At 49.1% G+C, this 18,375-nt stretch overlaps 1 protein-coding gene across 7 annotated transcripts; it reads left to right on the top strand.

Moving 5' to 3' along the window:
* The first annotated feature begins 12 nt into the window (after positions 1–12).
* ITGA10 (integrin subunit alpha 10) lies at positions 13–18,020 on the top strand. 7 transcript variants are annotated; one of them, XM_028166508.2, is made up of 30 exons: positions 13–788; positions 2,294–2,405; positions 2,605–2,714; positions 3,310–3,401; positions 3,628–3,742; positions 4,454–4,581; positions 4,752–4,900; positions 5,543–5,693; positions 5,897–6,062; positions 6,201–6,274; positions 6,506–6,650; positions 6,874–7,022; positions 7,244–7,387; positions 7,524–7,727; positions 8,055–8,158; positions 8,893–9,059; positions 9,156–9,298; positions 9,720–9,833; positions 10,030–10,115; positions 10,270–10,411; positions 10,572–10,664; positions 10,845–10,921; positions 11,081–11,170; positions 11,612–11,696; positions 11,867–11,980; positions 12,241–12,321; positions 12,468–12,581; positions 13,950–14,045; positions 14,322–14,435; positions 14,733–18,019. In XM_028166508.2, exons 1-30 carry the CDS (start codon positions 506–508, stop codon positions 14,796–14,798), a joined length of 3,708 nt encoding a protein of 1,235 aa, XP_028022309.2. In that variant the 5' UTR covers positions 13–505; the 3' UTR covers positions 14,799–18,019. The 7 variants fall into 7 exon arrangements, 6 of the variants coding, with proteins under 6 accessions (XP_028022309.2, XP_007182226.2, XP_057398399.1 ...); XM_007182164.2 differs by having other exon boundaries at positions 8,028–8,158; XM_057542416.1 differs by lacking the exon at positions 12,468–12,581 and having other exon boundaries at positions 8,028–8,158; positions 14,733–18,020.
* Positions 18,021–18,375: the final 355 nt, after the last annotated feature.

Raw genomic sequence — 18,375 nt, 5'->3', positions numbered from 1 at the left:
AGTATGTAGGGCATAATACTAAGTGGTAGAGATACAAAAAGCTAAGAGGCTCCATGGTCCCAACTTCTGAAGTTTATAGCTTAGTTGAGGAGATGGGGGTCTAATGTTAAAGTAATCATACTGGTTCCACAAAGCATACCCCATACCAGTTCATGGTTTATAGTTCCTCCAAAAACTATAATGCCATAAGGCAGCATAGGCTAAGAGTCACAAACAGAACCAAGTGGAATGGGGATGGTAAGTCTTGGTTTGTGGGTGGGCTGTGTCTTCACATGTTGGGACTCTGAGTAGGTGGGGAAATGATATCACTGTTATCAGCTCTTTCATTTTCCATATTCCAGGTTGACAGATAAGGTTAGGAGGTAAAAAGAATCTATCTCCCACTCCTACCTTCTATTCCAAACCTGAGGAAAGCATTATTGCTAGGCAACAACAAAGGATAGAAAAAAAAGGAAGAGAAAGAAAGGACAGAAAGTCAAGAATTGCGTTCTCTTTGGATACTGAGATGATGCCTCCAGGGGGCAGCACCAAGGCAGAAAAATACACTAAAATTGCTCATTCCTCCTTTGCTTGGTCTGGGGCTCCCCACACTTCCCCACCATTACTCCTCCCATTCCTTCCAACTTTATTTTTAGCTGCCAGTGGGAGGGGGCAGGATGGGAGGGAAAGTACAGAAAACAGAGAAGGAGAGGGACAGAGGCACAGAGGACTTCTCACGCAGACAGAACATCCAGACATGGAGTTCCCCCTCATCCCCCACCTGTTCTTGCCCCTGATGTTCCTGACAGGTGAGGGAGGTTAACTTCTTGGTTTCTGGTGGGAACGGAAGATATATGGATTGTTTAGCGTTGGCATCTTTACGGTTAAAGTTCTTTGGGAGTTAGGTTAAGAGGTTAACCGATTCTATGTTTCGTGTGTGTGTGTGTGTGTGTGTGTGTGTGTGTGCGCGCGTACATGTGCGCATGGGTTTGCATTCTTTTGCCCACACATATGACTGCCTGGCAAGGGTTGAAGCTGTCCAGTGCCTTGTGTAATATTTGTGTCCAATTAAATAAAACTTTGTCCTAAGCCCTGGAGGAGTGAGGCAACCAAAAAGAAACATGATGTGAACTTCCACAGGGCTAGTCTGATTACTATTATCCCCCTCCCTACTTCTCCCTTCCCTTGGTGGTCTCTGGGTTCCTGAGACATAACTGACTAACTGTGTGGTCAGAACTCTGGTTTTATCTAACCAATGAGCTACAGTTCCTGGTCACACAGCCTTGCCAGTCTCCTGGATGCAAAAAGGCTCACATACAAAACACTTTTCTGAAAATGAGCATGGTTTGAGACAGAGCTATAGCCATTGGTGAAAGTGGTGGTGGGGTGGCCTGAGAGGGGGTTACTTGAAGGAACAAGTCACAGGGAAAGAACCATGGGAGGGACAAGAGGCCTGGAATTTTTCCTCATCAGTGCCCTGTAATCTTCGTTTCCTAAAATACCAGCTCTGATTTTAAACAGATTGGGGTTGGGAGGGAAGAGTCAGCAAGAACATGATTGAGGGGGTCTTTAGAGTGGGCTGAGAGTTAAGGAAGAAATGCAAGTAAGCAGGGGGCAGTTGGGAGGGGGGATGAATTAGAAAGGAAGTGGATCGTGAGAAACCTTGGGAGTGATGGGACCCTTGGAAAGGATGTATGGCAAACCTTGTATGTAGGCAGGCAAGTGGCTCCACCCAGTTAAATACCACTGAGGTTTCCAGGGCTGGAATCAGCCAGAGACCTAGACATTGGAGAAAGAGAGAGTGTAACAATGATACTGGGAGTCAAGAAGAGACAGGAAGAGAAGAAGAGACCCAGACATGCAGTGTTCACTAACCTCTTGTTTTCCCTGTGGTCCTGGGTTTGGGGAGAATTTGTAAGGAATAGTTGTTCTGGGGCTGCAGAAAGGCCTTCTCCCTCTTTTGACCCTCACAGCTTGGAGAGGAGGATGTGTAGGAGGAATGATGTAGAAAAGAGGAACTTGACCCTTCCAGACATGTCTGTAAATGAAATTTGGGGGATAGGAATGGAAATACATCTGTGCAACAGCATGGCAGAGGGCCACAGGTTAGACATCTGGACCCAAACACAGGAAGAAAATCATCCTTGCTTGGAGTACATGGCATTCACAGAGTCCAGGGCAGCTTATGAGTAAGAAGAAGGGAGATAGGCTGAGGTCAAAAAGTTCCCTTCACGGTTTCTCTCTGGTTGTACCTGTGGGCATTCATTAGGCTCTCTGGCTGATTCCTGCTAACCTTATGATCCTGGCCCCCCAGGTCTCTGCTCTCCCTTTAACCTGGACGTGCATCACCCACGCCTATTTCCAGGGCCACCGGAGGCTGAATTTGGATACAGTGTCTTACAACATGTTGGGGGTGGACGCCGATGGTGAGGAGGAAACCAGAGGGCCGTGGGATTGGGACTGTGATAGAGCTGTTAAAGGGGAGGCAAGGTAGATGGAAATATAAACTAATCTGGTTCTTTGGAAATGGCTGGGGCTCTAGACTTGCCGTCACCATGCCCTTTCCCTCTGGCCTATCTCAAGTGTCATATTTACACTATGCTTGTATTCATTTCCTCCTCCCAGGATGTTGGTGGGTGCCCCCTGGGATGGGCCTTCAGGTGACCGAAGGGGAGATGTTTATCGCTGCCCTGTAGGGGGCTCCCACAACGCCCCATGTGCCAAGGGCCACTTGGGTAAGAAAACTCCTCACTCTTCCACTCCTAACCCCTAACCTTGATACACTAGTAGCTTTGACCCCTTACACCTCACTTTTTTTTTTTTAAATTTTTTTGGAGCATAGTTGACTTACAATGTTGTGTTAGTTTCAGGTGTACAGCAAAGTGATTCAGTTATACATATACATATATTCATTCTTTTTCAGATTCTTTTCCCATATAGGTTATTATAGAATACTGAGTAGAGTTCCCTGTGCTATACAGTAGGTCCTTGTTGATTATCTATTTTATATATAGTAGTGTGTGTATGTTAATCCCAAGCTCCTAATTTATCCCTCCCCCCTCCACGTTTCCCCTTCGGTAGCCGTAAGTTTGTTTTCAAAATCTGTGAGTCTGTTTCTGTTTTGTAAATAAGTTCATAGATAACATTTAAAAAAAAATTAGATTCCACATATGAGTGATATCACACCTTACTTCTTTACCTCCATATCCCACGTACTCCTCTTCCTGACCTGATCCGGGCCTCTTCTCATCCTCTTCCAAAGTCACCCTGAACTCAATCACCCCATCTGTGACCCCATGATCTCATGCTCTTCCACTCCACTCCGACCAGGTGACTATCCACTGGGAAATTCATCTCGTCCTGCTGTGAATATGCACCTGGGGATGTCTCTACTGGAGACAGTTGGTGATGGGGGATTCATGGTAAGCTAAGGAAAGGGTGGTGGCGGGGTCTGTGAAGGTTTGTGGTAGAGAAAAGGGCGGTATGATAAGGGAAACTGGTCTATGTGGAGGGGTCAAGGAGTTAAAAACCCTAGAAAGCAAGGAGGGGGGTCTTGGGGAGTGGTCTCAATGCCTCTTTTGACAAAGAGCATGTTCTGAGGGTGCCCTCCCAAGCCTGGGAGTAACTGTTTCCTCTATCCATCCCCAGGCTTGTGCCCCTCTCTGGTCTCATGCTTGTGGCTCATCTGTCTTCAGTTCTGGGATATGTGCCCGTGTAGATGCTTCGTTCCAGCCCCAGGGAAGCCTGGCACCCACTGTACAACGTGAGCCAGGAGAAGGGCCTGAGGACTCAGTCCCTAGAACGGGGTGCAGGGTGGGAAAAAGATGGGGCCACAGGGTATGATGCTTGACAGGGGAACTGCATGGCTTATCCTTACTGCTACCTAACGTGTCCGCAAAAGCTCCATGTTTCCTAACAGATGAGAATTCAGACTCTTTACCAGGTCGTCAAGACTCCATGAACTGATTTAATCAACTTCAAAAACTCAACTCTCACTATATCCCTTTATACCCTGCACCTTGGCTATAGCCTTCACCTCACCATTCTCCTATGTGTCATCTATTTTTATACTTCCATCTCTTTTCGTTTAAAGTGTTCTCCACCCAAATGCCTTCGTGTTTAGTCTCCTCGCCTCAAACATCTCCAGTCTTCAGTATCTTTTCAGTCGCTGCCTCCTTTGATTCTCCTCCATCAGAACTGACCCTCTTTTTTTCTCTCACATCATAGAGTGGTGCTATGTTTCTACTAGCGCTTAATTCCTTCTTTGTTTTTTTAGTCAATTGTATATATGCCCATCTTCTCTTTTATTCATTTTTATATTTACCCAGGACCTGGCACACTACCTTCCTTATATGTAAGAAGTGCCTAATAAATGTTTGAATTAAATGTGCCCTCCTGTGACCTCTTCCCTTGTTGCCCCCATGCCCAATGTCCTTTACCCCTCTGTTCCCCATCACCATACCCCTCCTCCTAGGCTGCCCCACATACATGGATGTCGTCATTGTGTTGGATGGCTCCAACAGCATCTACCCCTGGTCTGAAGTTCAGACCTTCCTGCGAAGACTAGTAGGGAGATTATTTATTGACCCGGAGCAGATACAGGTAAGAGAAGGCAACATGGATGGGCTTGAAGGGGAGAGACAGGGAGAGAGGAGATAAATGTAGGTAGCATCTTCAGTAGTATCCAGGTGCTCGTCTCCCCTCCCTCGCATACCTTCTCCACCCCCCACCCCCATACACACACTCCATTAGAGTGCACACTTTATTCTCAGGTGGGACTGGTACAGTATGGGGAGAGCTCTGTACATGAATGGTCCCTGGGAGATTTCCGAACCAAAGAAGAAGTGGTGAGAGCAGCAAGGAACCTAAGCCGGCGGGAGGGACGAGAAACAAAGACTGCTCAAGCAATAATGATGGCCTGGTGAGGCACTGGGAAGGGGGGTGTGGGAAGCCAGAAGGGTTAGGGGAGGCTTTGGAGTGCAGTATGTACATCCCAAGATGTCTTGCCAGCTTATCTTTGTTTGCACACTAATGTAGGTGGGGGAAGGCTAAATTGGCTGTCATTGCACTCATTGCATTTCTACAAATTGTCTGTATCTGTGTCTCTCCATGTTTCTGCTTTATTTATCTCTGCAGACAGAATTCTCTCTGTCTATATACCTCCACTCCCACTTAGCTCTTGGCCCTCAGGTTTTCCACCACTCATGTCCTAGCCTATTTTCCAAACGTGACAAAACTCATCTCTGGGAAGACTCCCCTGACCTGACCATTCTCCTTTATTCTACGTTCCCTTAATATTTGTCCTCCTAAATACAATATTTGCTGAATGAATCTATGAGTGAATGGATTTTATACTTACTTACATTGATGATATGCTGCTCTATATGTTCTATGACATTCAGACGTTTAAGCTCTTACTGTCTCTACGCTAGACAGTTGGGGAGATGGGCTAAAAGGCAAGAGGCCTGACCTCGGTGAACTGCTGGCAGTGTTAAGTACTGTGTGTATGTGTATCTATCTGCACACATCTGATCACACCTCACTCCTTTCTCTCTCTTCTCAGCACAGAAGGATTCAGTCAGTCCCATGGGGGCCGACCAGAGGCTGCCAGGCTACTGGTGGTTGTCACTGATGGAGAGTCACATGATGGAGAGGAACTTCCTACAGCACTAAAGGCCTGTGAAGCTGGAAGAGTGACACGCTATGGGATTGCGGTGAGAACAGCTCTGGATCTGGAAGGATAGAAGGGATTGGGGAGGGTGACACTGAGGACTGGGAACTTAAGGAAAACGGGCATTGACCACTTCCCAGACATCAGCCATATTCCCTTTCTTCTCTTTAGTTGGCTGTGTCCTGTACACCTCTACCGTCTCACAGCACACAGCTAGCAGACCCCACCTTTATCTCCTGACCCCAGGTCCTTGGTCACTACCTCCGGCGGCAGCGAGACCCCAGCTCTTTCCTGCAGGAAATCAGAGCTATTGCCAGTGATCCAGATGAGAGGTTCTTCTTCAATGTCACAGATGAAGCAGCACTGACTGACATTGTGGATGCATTAGGGGACCGGATTTTTGGCCTTGAGGGTAATGATTACCCTGGAGAAACAGAGGACAGGGTAGGGGGAGTTCTGGGGTATAGGTGGGCTTCTGGAATAAGTTCAGAAGGTCAAAGGGGAAACTGTCTTCCCTTATATTGCCTCATGATATTTTCTCACACTCAAGGGTCCCACGGAGAAAATGAAAGCTCCTTTGGGCTGGAAATGTCTCAGATTGGTTTCTCTACTCATCGGCTAAAGGTTGGACAGACTCTGACCCCTCTCAACATCTGACTCCTTCCAGCCTCTAACTCAGACAGCTTCAACCCCAGGGCTCTTCTAGATTCCTCCTTTATTCAATGTCCATGCTGACCTTCCCATACCTCACCAACTGACCCCAGCATGCCCTCAGTGACCCTCTCACTCCTGGAAAGCTTTTTCTTCTTATTCCCCACTGTCTTTTCAGCGACCCCATCTGGTTCTGCCCTACAGGATGGGATTCTCTTCGGGATGGTAGGGGCTTATGACTGGGGGGGCTCAGTGTTATGGCTTGAAGAAGGTCGCCGCCTCTTCCCGCCACGGACGGCCCTGGAAGATGAGTTCCCCCCTGCATTGCAGAACCATGCAGCCTACCTGGGTGAGTAGCAGAGAGCTGCAAAGGATTAGAAGGTGGAGGGGGAAAAATGCTTCCTCAGTCGGGGGTGGGATGGGGGGTATAAGGTACTCACTCTTAACTCATGCGGTTTCTCACTGATCTCCTGCTACCTTCCTTTGGGACCCCCTTCTGTGCCTTTAGGGAAACCTCCTACTCTGACCCCATCTTCTTTCCCTTTCACCCCCGATTCCTTGTCCACTTCTAGGTTACTCTGTTTCCTCCATGCTTTTGCGGGGTGGACGCCGCCTCTTTCTCTCAGGAGCTCCTCGGTTTAGACATCGAGGAAAGGTCATCGCCTTCCAGCTTAAGAAAGATGGGGCTGTGAGGGTCGCCCAGAGCCTCCAGGGGGAGCAGGTAGGGCATCCAACGGAGGGTGAGACCCTTGGCTCCTGAGGGACCTTCAGGCTGTGGGGGAAGAGAGTGAAGGGACAAGAGAGGGGCCTTAAAAGTCTGTGTTGAATTCTGGTTGGCAGAGTCTGTCAGGGATGTGAGGACCAGATTGGCAGGTGCTTCCCACTTGTCCATAATCTTGCCTTCCCTTTCCTCTGGGGTCACCACTACCCACCGCTCTCCAGATTGGCTCGTACTTTGGCAGTGAGCTCTGCCCATTGGATACGGATGGGGATGGAACAACTGACGTCTTGCTTGTGGCTGCCCCCATGTTCCTGGGGCCCCAGAACAAGGAGACAGGACGTGTTTATGTGTATCTGGTGGGCCAGGTGAGACTTGCTGGGATACCCTAGAACTTGTCTGTGGGGGGCAAAGGGAGGGAGGGAAGGCACACACATTTGAGGGCTGGCCGAGAGGTCGGGACTGTCAAATCAGCATCTTCTGTCTTCTCCTCACCTCCACCAGCAGTCCTTGCTGACACTCCAGGGAACACTTCAGCCAGAACCCCCGCAGGATGCTCGGTTTGGCTTTGCCATGGCTGCCCTTCCTGATCTGAACCAAGATGGTTTTGCTGATGTGGCTATGGGAGCGCCCCTGGAGGATGGGCACCGTGGAGCACTGTACCTCTATCACGGGACCCAGAGTGGAGTCAAGCCCCGTCCTGCCCAGGTCAGGAGTGCCCCGACGAGGCAGGGGCATGGTGGGAGGAAGGGGAAGGGAGGTGCACCCTTTGGTTATCATTGCTCCCCTGGGCTTGAGACCCAAACTGAACAAGTGCCTTTTTTATCAGTAGTCAAAAAGGTGAGGCGGTGGGGTAGGAAACATGTTGCTGTACTAGGGACTCCTGAACACAGGCAAGTTTCTCTCATTCCTCCTCATGCCTGAGGGGAGAATTAGAAAAAGCCAGGTGGGAGGCCTGGGAAACCAGTTGTGTGAGTCTCTGCTCAGTCTCTCCCCTCTCCCTCTCAGCGGATTGCTGCTGTCTCCATGCCACAGGCCCTCAGCTACTTTGGCCGAAGTGTGGATGGCCGGTTAGATCTGGATGGAGATGACCTGGTAGATGTTGCTGTGGGTGCCCAAGGGGCAGCCATCCTGCTCAGGTGAGCGGCCCCAGCTAAGGTAGCAGTCGATAGCATGGCATAGCTGTTAAAAGCAAGGGCTTTGGAGTCACAAACTTACATTTGGCTTTCTTGATCAACTTACTCTATGCCTCCATTTCCTAGTTTATAAAATGGGAATAATAATAGTACCTGCCTTAGAGGTTTGTTGTGAGGATTAAACGCGATAATCTGTGAAAAGATCTAAACACAGTGCCTAGAACACGGCAAGTGCTGATTAAATGTTAGCTATTGGGACTTGCCTGGTGGTGCAGTGGTTAAGAATCCGCCTGCCAATGCAGGGGACACGGGTTCAAGCCCTGGTCTGGGAAGATCCCACATGCCGCGGAACAACTAAGCCCGTGCGCCACAACTACTGAGCCCGCATACCACAACTACTGAAACCCACACACCTAGAGCCCATGCTCCACAACAGGAGAGGCCACCGCAATGAGAAGCCCATGCACCAAGGCCAAGAGTAGCCCCTGCTTGCCACAGCTAGAGAGAAAGCCCACACGCAGCAGCAAAGACCCAGGCAGCCAAAAATAAAAATAAATTAATTTTAAAAAAATGTTAGCTATTATCTTACTTCTGTCAGAAGGTTCAGGGGAGGCGGACACATGTGTCCCCTAGCTCCTTATTCTTTCCTTGGACCTCAGGGAGGCAAACACTGGGGACTGCCTTTCTCAAAGGGCTTTCTTCCCTCTGCTAGACTATCTTTCCCACCCTGTTCCCAGCTCCCGGCCCATTGTCCACCTGGCCCCTTCACTGGATGTGACCCCGCCGGCCATCAGTGTGGTTCAGAGGGACTGCAAGCGACGCAGCCAGGAGGCAGCATGCCTATCCGCAGCCCTTTGCTTCCAAGTGACCTCCCACACTCCCGGCCGCTGGGATCGCCAATTCCGTGAGTGACTAGAGTGCATGCTAGGCAGCTCTCAACCCCTTGCCTGCCATGGTCTTGGGACCCCTCTCCACCTGCACTCTTGCCTGCCCCATTCAGATGTGCGGTTCATAGCATCGCTGGATGAGTGGACAGCTGGGGCCCGTGCAGCGTTTGACGGCTCTGGCCAGAGGCTGCCCCCTCGGCGGCTCCGGCTCAGTGTGGGGACTATCACTTGTGAGCCGCTGCACTTCCATGTGCTGGTGAGGAGGGGGCAGGAAGTGCTTTGCATCAGGGCCTGGGAGTGAGAAGGAGGCTGGATCAGAGGGGGTACTTTCTGCTGGATCGGCAAGAAAGCCAGAGTCAGGAGTGTGAGAAAGATCAGACTGTGGAGTCAGGCTGATCTGGGTTTGAATCCTGCTCTGCCGTTTACCACCTGTGAATTCTGGCAAGTCATATAACCTGCAAACCTTAGTTTCCTTGCCTGAAAAGGGAGGGATAATAATAACAACTACAAAATAGGAGTTAGCTGTCTTAGAATTAAATGTAATAGTATTGATAAAACCTTAGGACAGTGTCCAGCACACAGAAAGTGCTGAGCCATAATTATCACATTCTGCTAGGATTCCTGGGTCGTGTCCCTAATCCTTGCTCCCCATAATCCTTGACTCTGGTTTCTCTCAGGATACATCAGATTACCTCCGGCCAGTGGCCTTGACTGTGACCTTTGCTTTGGACAACACCACAAAGCCAGGGCCTGTGCTGGATGAGGGCTCACCCACCTCCATACGAAAGCTGGTCAGAAGTGCCAAGCCCTGCCCTGCCCTGGGTCCCAACACTGCCCTTCTCAGTGAATTCAAGAGAAAGGGGAGGGAGGAGACATGAGATCACAGTGAAATCTAACTTGGGCACCCACTCTTTTCACTTTTCCCTCAATCCCATTCCTTTCTCCCATGCCTTCCTCTCAGCCCTCAGCCCCTTCTCTCTCCTCTAGGTCCCCTTCTCGAAGGACTGTGGCCCTGACAATGAATGTGTCACAGATCTGGTACTTCGAGCTAATATGGACATCAGAGGCTCCAGGTGGGATGGACGTGAATTGGCCAAACGGGGGTGACCCGAGACAGATCAGAAGGGACTTGAAGGGAGATGGAGGGTTGTTTCTTGCCCAGGAAGACAGAAGCGAGGCTTCTGGCACTCCTTCAACTCTGGGCTCTCTTTTATCCACAACTCCTAGGAAGGACCCATTCGTGGTTCGCGGTGGTCGGCGGAAAGTGCTGGTGTCAGCAACTCTGGAGAACAGGAAGGAAAATGCCTACAACACTAGCCTGGGTCTCAGCTTCTCCAGAAACCTTCACCTGTCCAGTTTTACTCCTCAGGTGCCCTTGGGGGAGGGAATTTGGGAGGAGTCAGGGAAGGAGGAGGACGATTGCGGTATTGGCTGTGAGGGGCCCTAGGGAAAGGCTGTGTTTAGAGGCTGCAGGCAGGAGGGCAGTTGCAGCCCCACCTTAGCCTCCACCCCCCTTCCTCTGCTCTCAGGGGGATGGCCCAGCGAAGGTGGAGTGTGCAGCCCCTTCCCCTCATGCCCGCCTCTGCAGCGTGGGGCATCCTGTCTTCCAGGCTGGAGCCAAGGTGAGTTGGGGCCCAGGATGCGAAAGAGCCTCTGAGAGATCAGGGGCTGGAATCTGCGGGGCCTGGGAGTTTAGGAAAGGAGGCACACAAGGGCTCCTGTTCCTCTGTAGTTGTCCCATGAGGAGAAATCTACCATGTCCCTCTCCCCCAGGAGAAATCTACCATGTCCCTCTCCCCCAGGTGACCTTTCTGCTAGAGTTTGAGTTTAGCTGCTCCTTCCTCCTGAGCCAGGTCCTTGTGAGGCTGACTGCCACCAGGTGAGAACAATGGGCATTTCCTCCCAGGCCGCTCCTGTTGGGTCTTGGTGGTGGTGGTGTGTGGGTGGGAGCAGGGGTGGAAACAGCGTGACTCCTTTACTCTAGAGAGGGGTGTCTGAGACAGGGCTGGGATGCGAGCCTCTCCCCCTGACCCTACAGCAATAGCCTGGAGAGAAATGGCACGCTTCCTGATAACACAGCCCAGACCTCAGCCTACATCCAGTATGAGCCTCACCTCCTATTCTCTAGGTATGGCTCAGCTCCCCACTGAGACCCCATTCTGACCCCAGACTCCTACTCTTTATGTTTCCCCCCTCTCCCTCCATGTGCTTCAGTGTTCCCAAACACCAAACCCTTAGGGCTGCTCTATCTTTTTGCCCTCAATCCCACTCATGCTGAAGCTTCTCTTAAGCATCTTTCTTTCTTAGGTATAGGTATACCTATGCATCCTAGTTGTAGGGCTTTGCTGGGCCCTGGGGGTTGGAGCTGGTGTGATGGGATATGGGGTGTGGCCATAAAGTTTGTACCAAGTCTATGTCATGTCTCATTTCTATCTTCTCTATGTACCCCCATCTCTTTATCTATGTGCTGGCCCTACCTTCCCTGAATCCATGTCTGTGTGCTGACCATGTGCCCCTGTGTCTGTGTCATGGCTGTGACCATGTGCCTCCTGACTTGGTGTCCACGCAGTGAGTCCACTCTGCACCGCTATGAGGTTCACCCATATGGGACCCTCCCAGAGGGCCCTGGCCCTGAATTCAAAACCACTCTTAGGGTGAGAAGCTGGAGGGGCCTTGGCATAAGCAGAGGGAGGGGGAGGAGTTCCTGGGAAAAGGATGGGAGGAGTCTCTCTTAGATTTCAGTGGTATCGAGGGTAAAGAGGAACAGATGAGGAAGGGTCTTTCTTTGTCTCTCACCTCTTCCCATTTCCAATCCTCCTTTTAGGTTCAGAACCTTGGCTGCTATGTGCTCAGTGGCCTCATCATCTCAGCCCTCCTTCCAGCTGTGGCCCATGGGGGCAATTACTTCCTGTCACTGTCTCAAGTCATCACTAACAATGTGAGTCTGGGCTAGGGGCGTATGGAACCCTGCCATCTTGATTTGGTGGACTCACCCAGCTCCCAGCGTCCTGGGTCACTGCTCTCAGGGCTCCTCCCTCCCTGGGGGCGCCTTTCTTTCACATATGTAGCTTCTTTGAGAAGAAAGGAAGGGATCACCCAGGGAAGAACTACAGGAGTGTGGGTGGTGTGCGCCTGCTCAGCCTGGAGTGGCCAGCCTCTCACCATCAAGAGGGTCCCTCAAGTTGGATCTTCCTCTAGGCAAGCTGCACAGTGCAGAACCTGACTGAGCCCCCAGAGCCCCCTGTGCATCCAGAGGAGCTTCAGCACACAAGCTGGCTGGTATGAGTCACAAGAGGGTGAAGAAGGTGTCCAGAGTGGGAATGCAGGGGGGAGCAGTAGAGTTTGGAGCCTTGGGCTGGAGAGTAGAGTGGGGAGTGGGGGATATTTCCACCCCAGCATCCTGATCTGTCTCTCTCTTCTGGTAGAATGGGAGCAATTCCCGGTGTCAGGTCATGAGGTGCCACCTTGGGCGACTGGCAAAGGGGACTGAGGTCTCTGTTGGACTACTGAGGCTGGTTCACAATGAATTTTTCCGAAGGGTAAACTTTTCCTTTTCCACTGCTTTCCCCTGCTGCTCCTATCTGGGACTGTAGCATAGGCTTTTCCAGTAGACAGACTCGTGTTCAAGTTCGTGCTTTGCCTCCTACTCACAAAGTTATTTCATTTTTCTAAGTTTCTTTCTCTTCATGTCTAAAATGGGGAAGAAAAGACCTACTTCATGGGGTTGTTGTAAAGACTAAATGAATAATGAGATGAACTCACTAGAAGCTAGTTACTATTCTTGTATTTTCCTCCATTTATCATCTCTTAGTGTTATATCAATAATCAACCAACATTTATAGTATACCTAAATTCAATCAACCCATCAAATGCCTGCTATATAAAAAGCCCTCTATTAGATAGACACTGAGAAGAATATCCTCAACATTTAGCACCATGCCTAACTCATTGTAGTGATTTAATACATTTTTATTAAATGAATGAGTAAATAGTTGATATTACATGCAGGGTAAGCATGGAGGGTAGTGGGAAGTGATATTGTATAGTGAAAGAGATCTAGATTATGAAAGTTCTTTAAAGCCGGGAAGATGAAATCGAGCCTAATATGATAGGCAGTCAGGAGTTGTGTGAGTTCCTGAGAAGGGAAATGACCTCTTAATTATAACAGCCGTTTAGTACTAGGGATTTATATTGTGCTTTCCCGTGTTCCGTATACTTTGAATTACACAAGATCCCTGGGATGTAGGCATCTTTCAGGGAAGTTAAGTCTGACAGTTAATCCTTCCCTAAGTCTGGTTCTCTCTTTCTCTCTTTGGTATCCTTTTTTCATTCATTTATTTATTCTTTTAACAAAGATTTATTGAGAAACTGTGCTAGGCACTAGGGACACATAAATTACTAACACACAACCCTTGACCTCAAGGATCTTATAGTTCAGAGGTGAAAGACAGAGAAGTAAACAGAATATTATAACCTGATCCAGGGTGATGGGGGTTAGGAGGAAACACTTCCCTACTTCCCAGAGGGGATGACATCTAAAGGAAGGGTAGGAGTTAGCCAAAGAAAGAGGAGTTGAATGCATTTCAGGTAGAGCAAACAGAGTATATGAAGGGCCATAGGCTTTCCATCTGTAACCCTTCTTTTCTTTCCCCATCGGTCTCCAACCTTTTCCTCTGGTTTTGAACGTCCTGGAAGTTGTGCCCCTCAGCTTTATCTTTGCCATTAGGGTTCTGAGAGCCTTATCACCTGATGATGGCTCACTTTATTTTTTTTTAATTTTTGAATTTTATTTTATTTATTTTTTTATACAGCAGGTTCTTATTAGTTATCCATTTTATACATATATTAGTCAATCCCAATCTCCCAATTCAGATGATGGCTCACTTTAAATGTCTTTCCATTCACAGGCCAAATTCAAGTCTCTGACAGTGGTCAGCACCTTCGAGCTGGGAACTGAGGAGGGCAGTGTCCTACAGCTGACTGAAGCCTCCCGTTGGAGTGAGGTGGGGCTGGAGACTGAGTCTGAGAGCTGTGGAACTAGTAAGGGTGGCAGTGGCCTAAGGGCACCTGTGAGCTTTTTCAGAACAGAGGTGTCTTCGTCAGGCAGCAGTCAGGGAGTCAGAAGTGATAAATCAGAATGGTGGGGTCCCACTGCCTCCATTCCTACCTCAGTCTCTTTCCTTTTAGTCTTCTATTTTGCGGCTGGCTTTGCTACAACGTGGGGTGAGGCTAGCTGGGCAAAAGGGTGCAAATAAAAAACAACTCTCCTTCCTATGCAGAGCCTCCTGGAGGTGATTCAGTCCCGCCCTGTCCTCATCTCCCTGTGGATCCTCATTGGCAGTGTCCTGGGAGGGCTGCTTCTGCTCGCTCTCCTTGTCTTCTGCCTTTGGAAGGTAAGCACTTCCGTCGTGGGGAATATGGGGCACGGTGCTCATGAATTAAGGAATCCTTGATTATAGCCGGGAGAACTGGATTTGTGCTGGGCAGCTAAGCAGGCTGTGGGTGTCATGCCCAGATCTCCTTCACTGTCCTCCAGAAATGTTGGTTGAGTTAAACTAAGCCAAATAAAATAAATTTGAATCTCAGTTTTGGAAGCAGAACAAAATTGAAGACTTCAGATACATCTGAGGGCTGTTGGCCAGGTCCCCAGTCAGGGCATTTGGTGATGACTCTTATCTCTTTCCCTACAGCTTGGCTTCTTTGCCCGTAAGAAAATCCCCGAGGAAGAAAAAAGAGAAGAGAAATTGGAGCAATGAATGTAGAATAAAGCCCTAGAAAGTCCTCCCTGGCAGCTTCTCCAAAAGACTTGCATAACAGCAGAGGTTTGGGGGCTCATATGGGACACGAAGAAGCCTCTGGACTATCTCCCCAGACCTGCAGCCTGACTTGACCTTTGAGTCATGAGGATGCTGCTGGCAAGAGATGAGGCCTTACCTCAGATGAGAAGGGCTGGCACTACACTCCCACCCTGTGCTTCCCTCCTTACCATCCTGGTTCCAGAGCCAACACTGGGGCCTTAATGTAGGGCCCTTTTTTCCCCATCCCCAGGAATCAAGAATTTTTTGCCTAGGTCCCTGACTTCTTTCAGTTTCCCTCTACATCCTCCCTCACAATTTGGAAAGGACGAGGGTTATCTTCCTCCATTTCCCACCTCTCACCTTCCTGCCTTCTCCCCACTCCAAAGGAGAGAGCTGACGTTGGCTTGAACGAAGTAAAGTCAACATCTGCTGCTTTCCTGTGGAGTCTGGTGATTCAGAAGGCCGGATGGGGAGAGTCAACAGGAAAAAAGGAGGGAGGAGGAAAAGCCACAAGAGACATTCTGTACAATTCCAAGGAACAGAGAAGCCTTTAGACAGGCAACTGCCATCCTTCTGAAACCTGAGACTTTCGTGGTGCACTAGCCCGCCCTCAGGTGCTGGTGAAACGGAGCTGCCCCAGGCCTGCTGGGCAAGGGTTTCCCAACTCTCCAGCCTTCCCTGGGAGCAAAGCCAGAGCTGGGTGCCCGATTCTCTGGAGCCAGGGGCCCCCACGTGGCTAGAGCTGGAATAACAGAGAAGACTGGATACCCTAGGCAGTCCTCTCTCAGGCCTCACACACTCATGAGCCCTCCTTGAAGCCTCCTTATAGAAACTAGAGAGAAGGGAGAGGATTGCTTGATGGTGGGAAACCCTTTCACCTTACTAGATTTGGGAAGCAGCAGCCCCATGGGGTCTGAATTAAGGAAGAAGCTGAAGTAGGTGGCAAGAGGTCTCTGGGAAGCAAGCCCTTACTCACTTGGCACTGTTTATGTAGCACAAATAGCTCCTAGGAAATGTTTCTGGGGCATCTCCAGTCATACCTTGTAGGGCTTCTCTGGGAGAATCAGTTGGACAGCCCTTGCTTGATGTTTACTGGAAATTCTCAAGTTAGTTTCTATCTCTGGACCACCCCACCACCTGACTCCCATCTTTTGGTCATGGCCAGTAAAGAGAATTGGATTCTCATTGACAACTGGGTAGCATATAGTTCTCTGTAATCAAGACTTTGGACACCAAAGTTAGTTACTGGTCTCTAGAGGGCAGCTCTGACAGCCATTTGAAGAATCAGCACCCATTTAGAGCTGAGAAGAGAGGGGACCCGATTGGGCAGTTGACTAGCTGCCACAGACTCTGTCCTCCAGGGCTGTTCTTGAGATCTGGTCACAGTGTTTATTTTGGCATGTCTCTGGCCTTTTGCAGACAGCATTGTCTCTGTTTCCTAGCAGGGTAGACAGTATATCAGATGGTCAGAACAAATAAAGTTCAGTGTCAAATGACTTCTGGCTCTATTTGAGTTCCCTGGGATATAGACTGCTCACAAATGGTGAGAGGTGGAGTCTCGGTTTACCTTGAGACCTTATACAATTGAGTCCCTGGAAGGCAAGGTTATGAAGTATTTGAAATGTTTTCTGTGACTCTCCCACTGGAGATGTACTCTAGCCTCCTGCAATCCTCACCTACTTAAGTGAGCGTAGAGTGTAAAATGTGTAGGTTTGGTAAACACATAGGCCTATACTGAAATCCCAGGTCTGCCATTTATGAGCTAAGTGGCTTTGGGCAAGTCATAACTACCCTGAGGCTCAGATAAAAGGCTGTGTAGAGCAGTGGTTAAGAATGAAGACAGACTTGGGTTTAAATCTAAGCTCTACCACTTAAATCCTGCTTGACCTTGAACAGATTTAACTTCTCAATGTCTTGACTTTCTTGACTTTAAACTTATTAGGGTTGTGAGGACTAAATGAGATGATTCAAGTAAAGTGAACATATAGTAAGTACTTAATAAATGGTAACTATTTTTATAGTTACCTGGCCTGTTAGGCTGGGACAACCATTCTGTGCCATGCTGGTGAGTTATTTTGTGGCCGGAGGCTCCATGGTGGCCCTTAGTACAATTCACATAGGCTATAGTTTGATGAACATTTATAGAGCACACTTGTTTCTGGGGCAAGGACTGAGGCCATGGTTATGTTGACAGATTTCCCCTCTTTATCCCCAGTCAGCCTGCAAAGGGAGATGGATATCCTTGAGGACTGGTTCATCTAATTCTCTCTCCACATGCTTAAAAAAGTACTCTTAATATTTTTCTCCACCTAGAGATCCCTCTCTTCTCTATTCCTCAGCACCAGAACGGGACTTTCTCTAACCCCAACCTATTCTTCAAAAAGCCTGTTACCTCTTTCTTCCTTTGAAGCAGAGCCAGTTTGAGAAGCAACTGTAGAAACACCAGACTCTCCTCAGACACACAGGTGTTGCTTTCTTCTCATCGTTGCTCCTTTGTTCCTTTATTCATTCTTTTCTTCATTCACTCATCAGACATTAAGCACCTAATATGTGCTAGGCAATTTGAATAATATAAAATGCAACTCCTACCATCAAAGAGCCCAGTCTAGTAGGGGAAACAAACATGTAAACATATAATGGAAAATACAGAGACCTGGTTGCTAGATGACATATCAGTATTAGAAATGTGTCGCACACAAGAGGCACACTTTTTTAGGTGAGGTTGGAGGGACTTTAAAAGTTTACAGAAAAAAAAAAAGTCTTGAGGGGCCACCAAGTGTGAGAGGAGGCATTCCAGGGAGGATTAATCACCAGTCGGGAAGGGAATTGTAGTAGATTAGAGCAGCCTGAGCATTAGACTGTTTGTGAAAGTAGTGAGAGATGAGACTTGAACAGGCAGAGTGCAGCTCCTGAAGAGCCTAGTAAACCACGTTAAGAACTCTGAACTTTATCCTGTAGGCTTTCATATGCATTTGAGTGTGCTCTCTCTGACTGAAGGGAGGAGAAAAGAGAGACGGGTAGACTGACTGTTCAAGCACGAATTGCTGAGAATCTGAATTTAAAGGGCAGTGGAAATAGTGAAGACAGTTTTGTGAGTATTTATGTGGAAGGGAATGCTTAAAATAAAAAAAAAAAATCGCTCCTCTCCCTGTCCCCTTTTCTAACGTAGAGGTGCGTTGGGATATTAGGCCTGGTTCCCTTTCTCCACGTTGCGGTGGGTAGTGCATCATCCACGTTCAGTCCTTTGCTCGGCACTACAATCTCCTCCCGTTTCCAAACTGCTCTCTTCAAATCCTTCTTTGTGCCCGGGTTTTTGGCCGCGGAATGGTGGGAGGAAGCAGAAGTAACTAAGTTGGCAAACGTCTCTGGATATAATCAAATCGTCGTCACCAGTGGTTAAATGCGACAGTTGCTAAGAGGCGTGCACGCCGGGAGACTCCTGCGGCTGCGCTCCGGGGGGCGGGGCTGAGGCGGGGCTTGGGGTGGAGCCGCAGCCTGGAACTGCGGGGAGGGGCGGGGCGGGGCAGGGGGAGGA

This window comes from Balaenoptera acutorostrata, chromosome 1 (genome assembly GCF_949987535.1).
Source record: "Balaenoptera acutorostrata chromosome 1, mBalAcu1.1, whole genome shotgun sequence".
In the NCBI taxonomy this organism is placed as follows: Eukaryota; Metazoa; Chordata; class Mammalia; order Artiodactyla; family Balaenopteridae; genus Balaenoptera; species Balaenoptera acutorostrata.
Note: the sequence above shows the minus strand (reverse complement) of the source record. Positions and strands in the feature narration are given on the sequence as shown.